Consider the following 8,559-nt stretch of genomic DNA (forward strand, 5'->3'; position numbering starts at 1 on the left):
CCTTGAAATTACCATATGTCATCGATATGCTTCTTATGCCAATGATATACTCCAATTACCTTTTCTCGATTGTTTGAACCAAACGTGCTTCGAACGATATGACATTGTAATTCTGCATTCAAACAAAACATGCTACTGTTTCATCTTGTATCTCTTTTTTTGTATTTTGATACCTTATTTGTTTGAAACCTATCCTCTTTGCTACGAATATGTTAGTCACTTGCTGAGCTTTATATGCTCACCCCGTTGATATATAAATTTTGCAGGATAGCTTATTGCTCGCAAAAATATGTAGTTTGGGTTGAGGCAGGGGGAAGCTAGAAGATTTTGGGGTAAATCTTTCGTACTTGATATGTTGATGTTGTATAAGTTCCTTTTGTGTGTATCATTGATAAATCTAGATTGATGTATCCTGTAAATATTTGAAAAGTACCTCTCATGTTATGATTTTGGGAATGTTAAGTTAAAATTCTGTATTGAATGATATAAACATGTGGTACATGTTGGTTTTGTAATTGTATAGATTCTCATAACTATGGATTTATGATGTGGTTATAGTTTAGTTAAGTTGCCTTTGGATTTTAAGAATCATCTAATGACATGATGTATGATGATAAACTGCACAAGTTTTGTGAATTGTGGATTGTAGAGGTGAATGACTTGAATGTTTTTTTTAATGACCTCAAATGTGTGATTGGATCCTGGATTGTTTGTTGAATTAAATATTATCAATCTTGAATTAGGTTCACACCTCCTGAATGAAGATTATACTCGGGGGGGCGTGACAGAGTGGTATCAGAGCATGGTTTGAGGATCACTGAAATATTTGATATATTGACGTGCAAAATATATTGAGGTCTAGTGAACTATAGTGGTTGGTAAAAATTTTCTTTGATGCATTTTAGGAATCTAGGATGACGAGGACATTTAGTCCTCCTACTTCATCTACTTTTGATTAATTAAGTGCGATAAAAGTGTTGATCGGGGATATTAAATCAGAGTGGCATAGTAGAAGCATGATGAACCTAATACATTGGTAGCAGAAAAATAGATGATGCGATTGGAGAAGATATTTGATGCATGAAATTGTTCTGATGATCAAAAGAATTTCTAGAGATCAAGGACAGGAATAGAAAGGACAAGTTTACTAAAAAAAAAAAAGATTAGAAATGAATCTGAATATGATAATAAGAGGGTCAAGACATCATCGATTTGAAAAGGGAAGTCACCACAAAAGATTCAATCCCGTGTATGATGCGAGTTAAATTATAAAATAAGTTTATATTTGTAGGTGACTGGAGCCTATTTTGCTTATAAAAATTTGGATCATAAAATAAAAGACTGCCCTTTGGACAAGAAGAAAGAATCACTGCCTCATAAATCATCAGCCCATGAAAGAGTGTATGTTATCACTGAATATGATTATAAAGCTTTTGAATTAGTAGTCGAAGGTACTATTCATGTTTATGAAAGAATGCAAATATTTGTCTGATCATGTGTCTCATCTATGATTTGATTTGCAATATTTTGCTTATCACATGGGCATTCAACCTAAACCACTGGATTGTTTGCTATATGAAAATACGACTATTAGGGATTGTTTGATAACAAACTCGATCTGGTCATCTTGTTTGATTTCTATTGGAGAACACGAACTTCTTGCTGATTTAGTTCTCCTAGATATTTGGAGTTTTGATATTATATTAAGTATGTATTGACTATCTTCCAATCGTACCAGTATAGATTATTATACAAAATGATCACTTTTTGTATACTAGATCATCCCATCTTTTATTTTGAGAGTATTGGGCATGATTCACCTCCTTGCCTGATGTATCTTAAGATAATTTGCCTAGATTATCTCTAGATAGAGAGGTTGAATTTGCTTTTGATTTGGTCTTTGAGACAATTCCTATATCTATGCCTCTTTATAGAATGACACCATTTGAGTAAGTAGAATTGAAAAAGCAACTACAAAGACTATTAGATAAGGGTGCTCCAGTGCCAGTGTTTCATCATGGGGTGCTCCGGTGTTAGTTAAGAAGATGGATAAAACTTCTAAAGGATTATGATTGTACCATTAGTTATCACCCGGGTAAAGCTAATATTGTAGTAGATGCCCTTTGTAGAAAATCTTCAAGTTTTATAGCGACTTTGGTTATGAAGCAATGGAAGTTATTAGAAGAGAATTATGATTCAAATGTTATGAGAAAAGAGCAAGACTCAATGATATTAATGGCCTCCATCCAAGTGCAATATGATCTCATTCAACAAATTAAAGGAGGACAACTACGAGATCGACGCTTGATCTGCTTAAGGAATGAAGTAAAAAAGGGATTGAAACTGAATTTTTGAGTTTCAGAGGATGGCCTATTGAGATTTGGGGATAGAATATGTGTTCCAAATGACTCAGATATCAAAAATCAAATCCTAAGGGATGGTCATAATTAAAAGTACACCATGCATCCTGGTAGCACTAAGATGTATAGAGATATCCAAAGTCATTATTGGTGGGAAGGCATGAAGAAGGAGATTGCAATATATGTTTCAAAGTGTTTGACTTGTCAGCAAATCAAAGCAGAACACCAAAGAGCTGGAGGTTTGTTGCAACCTTTAGATATTCCTAAATGGAAATGGGAATGTATTACCATGGACTTTATTTCAGGACTACCCCGGACTTCTAGAAAGCATGATGCTATTTGGGTTATCATTGATAGGTTAACGAAATTTGCACATTTCCTACCGATCAATATGACTTATTCTCTTGATAGACTTGCAGATTTATATATAAATGAAATAGTAAGACTTCATGGTGTTCCAAAGGAGATAATCTCTGATAGAGACTCCAGATTTCTATCTAGATTTTGGAGAAGGTTACAGGAATCTATTGGTACTAAAGTCAAGTTTAGCACTGCTTATCACCCTCAAACTAATGGTCAATCCGAAAGAACCATTCAAACACTTGACGATTTGCTTCGAGCCTATGTTATGGATTGGAAAGATGAATAGGGTAAAGATATATCTCTTATTGAGTTCACTTATAATAATAGTTATCATTCAAGAATTCAGATGGCTCCTTATAAAGCTTTATATGGGCGAAAGTACAGAACTCCAATAAGTTGGGGAGAAGTTGATGACAAAAAGTTATTAGCACCAGACAAAGTACAAGAAACTATTGAGAAAATTCAACTTATAAGAAAAAGGTTAAATCCTGCTTAGAGTCGTCAAAAGAGTTATGCTGATAACAGAAGACGAAATATTGAGTTTCAAATCGAGGATTTTGTATTCCTGAAGGTCTCCCCTTCTAAAGGTATTGTAAGATTTGGGAAGAAAGGAAAGTTAAGCCCAAGATTTATTGGACCTTTTTAGATTTTTGAGAGGGTTAGTTCTATCGCTTACAGGATTGCCTTGCCACCATCATTGTGCCATATCCATGATATATTTCATGTTTCAATGATCAGAAAATATATACCTGATCCCTCTCATATCATTAAGTATGAGCCAATGGTGATTGATAAAGACTTGTCTTATGTGGAAGAGCCCACTCAGATTGTTGATAAAAAAAAAAGAAAAGATCTTGAGGAATCGAGTTATCCCTCTAGTTAAAGTGATATGGAGATATCATTCTGGAGAGGAAACAACTTGGGAGCTAGAGGAAGAAATGATGAAAGCTTATCCTCATCTTTTCGTCAAATGAGGTATGATAAATTTAGAGGACTATATTTTTTTTTTTAAGGAGGGGAGAGTGTAACATCCCCCATTTTTAAAAATTTAGTAAAAGGTTTGTTTGTAAAAATAAGGATTATTTAATAATTATTTTATATTCAATAATATTATATTAAAAGTTTATGGCTAGGGACCTAAGAGTAAATATTAGAAGTTTGATATAATTTATGAAAGATTCAGATTTAAGTTAAAAATATATATATATATATATATATATAGTGGACATGTGTCACTAGCTAACCTAAGGTTGGTGCCACTTATCTTTGCTCTAAAGATGACACCTAGCCCCTTTCATGCATGCATGACACCTTGTAACTTTTGCATTAGCCAAAACCTAAATAATTAGATGAAAGGTTAAAGAAAACAAACCTGAAGAGTTGCAGCCAACGTGAGTTTGAGAAAAGAAGAAGAAGAAGAAGAAGAAGAAGAAGAAGAAGAAGAAGAAGAAGAAGAAGAAGAAGAAGAAGAGCTTGAGGTTTTTCATCAATTTTTCCACATTTGGGATTCAAAGAATCAGCATTTAGACGTAAATCAGTTTCTTCGTACAAACGTCGTATTTCAGTTTGCGCTTATATTCTGGTTTTCATCAGAACTGCAAACTGCCTTCATAGATTGACTTTAACGTCATCTTACTTGATCTTAAGTTAAAGTAATCTTAGAATCGGCTTTCACACCGAAATCGTTTTTATCGTTCGAACGCAGTTTTTATCGTTGAAAGATTTCCGCTGCACTAATTCACCCCCCCCCCCTCTTAGTGCTCTTGATCCTAACACTTACAACTCTTTACAAGTGGTTCACACTCTTACAAATTTTCATTAAGAAAGAAGGAGGTGAACACTCTAGCAAATTGAAAACAAGACTTGCTATGACTTTTCTAAGACCTTTCTCTCAATCAATTGCTTCTCGAAAAGTTGTAATCTCAGCTGAGATTTGAGGGGTATTTATAGACCTCAAGAGGATTCAAATTTAGGCTCCAAAATTTGAATTCTCTTTGGTTTCCGATGCTGGCGGTGCCACCGCCCAGCTCTCGGGTGCTGGGCGGTGCCACCGCCTAGCTCTCGGGTGATGGGCGGTGCCACCGCCAGACCCTTCGGTTCACAGGTTGGGCTTTAAATTCAGCCCAAACCAAGTCTAATTTTGGGCCCAATTGACCCCTAACCTGGATATAGGATTATCTCTTAATCCTAATCCTAATTACAAATGAACTACATAACTAAAAACATCCTAAGTAAGTTTTCAACTGCGAACGTCAAGTCTTGTTCCGACGAGCTTTCCGACGAACTTCTTCCGACGGACTCCCAACAAGCTCCCGATCTTGTGATGACTTTAACGAGTAGCCGAGCCTTCTCGATGACCTCCGTGAACCTCCGACGATCTCTTCGGCGAACTTCCGAAAATTTCGACAGGTTCCCAATTTCTTCTCGATTGGTTACGGCAGCATCTCCGACGATTCTTCGGTCTCTTAAACGTCCATCGAGCTTGACTCCGGTATTCTTGCTTTGTGTTTTATGGTTATCGTAGTTAATCCTACATACTTAACTCAATAATATCGATTAGATCAATTAACCCATCAATTGATTTTATCATCAAAATCCGAGATTCAACAATAAGAGAGAACTAAAGGCTCATAGGCTAGAGGTTTTTGGTTGCTACCTCCTATTCTCCTCTCCCCTTCTCCTCCTCAGATAGTAGGTATGTAGTTTTGGGTAATGATTAGAGGAGCGTTGTCGTAGCCCTACTGTGTGGATCGCTACTAGAAAAGAGGATGTGTAACCTCTTTCATTCTCTCCTACAAATCTGTAGGGATTCAGAGATATATGATCTCCCTAGGTAAAACACAATCTTTCATATATGCAGTTTTCAGTTTTGCAGGTTTTGCACATCAATCTTCGTACAATGACGAACATCTTTTTAGGAAATATGAGAATTTTATTTTCTATTCTTCCGTTGCACATGTGATGTCACCCGTGTCTAATGACTTTGAATAAATTTTGAGTATTCACATTAGCTTATAGTTTGTTATTCCATCATCTTTCCAAAATAAGAAACTTAAATTAAGTTCTTAACCTATTTAAAATAATGCTATAGCTTTGTGTTATATCAATCTTACTGATTCCTCAGTTATATGCAAACTACCACTTTTTTTTTCACATCTTCAATTATTTAAGAACTAATGCTATAGCTTTTCTTGTAAAAATTATGTACCAAACACGGCAATTTGGTAACTCAGAATCTCGAATTGGCTTGTAAGTTTCTCAAAATTGTGGAAAGATGTGATCAAATATTTATAATATTTTGATTTACATAATATTGAAACAAATTTCCCAAGAATTTCTAGCAAATTGTGGGCATTGTGGGCGCCAATGAGATCAAATCTACTCAAAATAATAGTTTAATTAATATTAATATTATAATGATGTTTTATTTAGTTATAAATATTAGCATAACACGAAGATAAAACAAAACAATAGTCTCATATTCTTGGGATATCAATATTCAAAAGGGAAGATTAAATATTGATAAAAATATTAAATAATGAACTCGAAAATTATTTTTGGTTATGTTGTTTTATGATCAAATCTATTCAAAATAATAGTTTTATTAATTTTAATTTTATAATTATATTTTATTTAGTTATATATATTAGCATAACACGAAGACAAAACAAAATGATAACCTCATATTCTTACAATATTACTATTCAAAAGTGAAGATTATATATGGGTAAAAGTATTAAATAATAAACTCAACATAAAGATCATATTGACGAGGTTAGCCCCGACATCCTCAAGGTAAACACAAATCATCGAGTCTTAGACGGAGTGTTTTTTGTCTTCTTCCTCATCCATGAATCTCTTCCAGAACCAATGTTGCTTCCAAACTTTCTCGGTCATTTCATCGATCGGCACGTTCTTGGTCTCGGGCAATAAGAAGATGACGAACAAACCCATCACCACAATCCATGCACCAAAGAAGAAGAAGATCCCGGCACGTAGATGACACATCATAGATAGGAAAGCTTGGGCAATGACAAAGGTGAAAAGCATGTTGGAGCTGACGGCAAAGGCATAGCCGGCGGTCCTCGTCGCCAGGGGGAAAGTTTCACTAGGAATCAACCAGCCAAGTGGACCCCAAGACCAAGCAAAGCTCGAAACGAATAGGCACACGAGCACCACCACCCAAACTGCCACTCCGTGTCCCAGCTCATTGGTTGCTTTCAAATTCACAAGCAAAATGCCTCCAATAGCCACCTGCATGCAAATCACCCCCCACTAGAGTTAGAATCTCATATTTCAAACGATTCCTCGTAATCTATAATTTACATGTTTAATATGCCCATGGCTTGTGTCCCTAACCTGTGTGATCAACATCTGGCCACAAGCTTCAAGAAGCAGGAATCTCCTCCCGACTTTGTCCACTAAGACCACTGATACGACGGTAGACAGAACATTGACGATCCCCGTGATGACCGCAGAAAGAAGTGAAGCATCATTCTTAAATCCGATGGTCTGAAAGAGGACTGGTGCATAGAACATGATGGCGTTGATCCCAGTGAACTGCTGGAAGACTTGCATCACGATGGCAATAACCAATTGCGGTCGGCTACTTCTCTTCATGAGATTCTTGAAAGGTTGCTTCACCTGTCGTGCCATCTCGCAGGCGTGTAGTATTTCCTCGTACTCTGCATCGACATTGTCGGTCCCCCGGATCTTCTTCAACATGGCCAAGCCTTCCATAAGCATCTCACGCTCGATGAGGCTCGTCGGGGTCTCCGCAATCACCATGGAGCCCAAGCAAAGCATCATCGCCGGCACTCCAGCCAAGCCAAGCGCAAGTCTCCACCCCCAGGGGTGGATATTGGATACCAAGTAGTTTACAATGTTCGCCACAAAGATCCCGATGGTCACGTCAAGTTGGAAGAGGATGTTTAAGGCTCCACGGACGTGAACTGGTGCGATCTCCGACAAGAATAGAGGAACTGCCTACAGGATGAATAATAGTGGCAAACATATGACACGGAAAGTGAGTTTAACAAAAGATACATCTTCCAGGAGAAATTGGAAGTTAATAGGGAAATTGAGACGGAAACTGAAGAGAAGAGAAACTCTAGAATGAAAAATTGTATGAAAAAGAAAGTAGAGCAAACCTGATTGGCAAATCCAACACCAACTCCGAGGAGAATCCTTCCGATGATCAGCATGGCAATGTTCACAGCAGCTGCGTTCAGGATGACACCAACCAAGAAGAATATTGATGCTGCTTGCATAGTGAGCTTCCGGCCATGTTTCGTGCAAATCTTCGAAGCTACGAAGCTGGCTACCAAGGCAGCAAGGTACAATGATGAAGTGAAAAGCTGAAGGTTTTGGTTATCAAATTTGCAATAGTTGTCTTCCTTGGCTTTGTGCTTCCTCTCAAAGACCGCAGGGAAGAACTCCTCCAAGAAGTCATCCATAGATGTCACTCCCCCTGCAGATTGACCGTACAGATACGATTGATTAGTTCCATGATCAGAAATAGATTGGAGCTGAATGAGGAAGTCTTTATGCAAAAGCAACATATATGAGGAAGTTGATGACAAAGAGAAAGAACCATCACACAACCAAGTGGAAAATCCAAGCAAGATCTGCAAGCAACCATCTCTTATCTTGTATGATAGAGCATCTCTCTCACCGTATTATCAATACCATCAAATGGGCTGATGTCAACTAAAGAAAATAAACAATCATCTTCCTGTTGTACCTCAATAACAAGTTGTTCCTTTTGTTTTTTTCTTTTATAATAAGTAGGTCTAATTATCTGATTTAACCTATGACGACAACGTAAGACAAACCT

General features: G+C 36.8%; 1 protein-coding gene across 1 annotated transcript; it reads right to left on the minus strand.

The window, feature by feature from the left end:
* Window positions 1-6,532: 6,532 nt before the first annotated feature.
* LOC135652529 (sugar transport protein MST4-like) lies at window positions 6,533-8,218 on the minus strand. The gene is made up of 3 exons (XM_065173520.1): window positions 7,874-8,218; window positions 7,083-7,709; window positions 6,533-6,977 (listed from the first exon to the last, which is right to left on the minus strand). Exons 1-3 carry the CDS (start codon window positions 8,177-8,179, stop codon window positions 6,540-6,542), a joined length of 1,371 nt encoding a protein of 456 aa, XP_065029592.1. The 5' UTR covers window positions 8,180-8,218; the 3' UTR covers window positions 6,533-6,539.
* Between the last annotated feature and the right edge of the window lie 341 nt (window positions 8,219-8,559).

This window comes from Musa acuminata, chromosome BXJ3-11, assembly GCF_036884655.1.
Source record: "Musa acuminata AAA Group cultivar baxijiao chromosome BXJ3-11, Cavendish_Baxijiao_AAA, whole genome shotgun sequence".
Taxonomy (NCBI): Eukaryota; Viridiplantae; Streptophyta; class Magnoliopsida; order Zingiberales; family Musaceae; genus Musa; species Musa acuminata.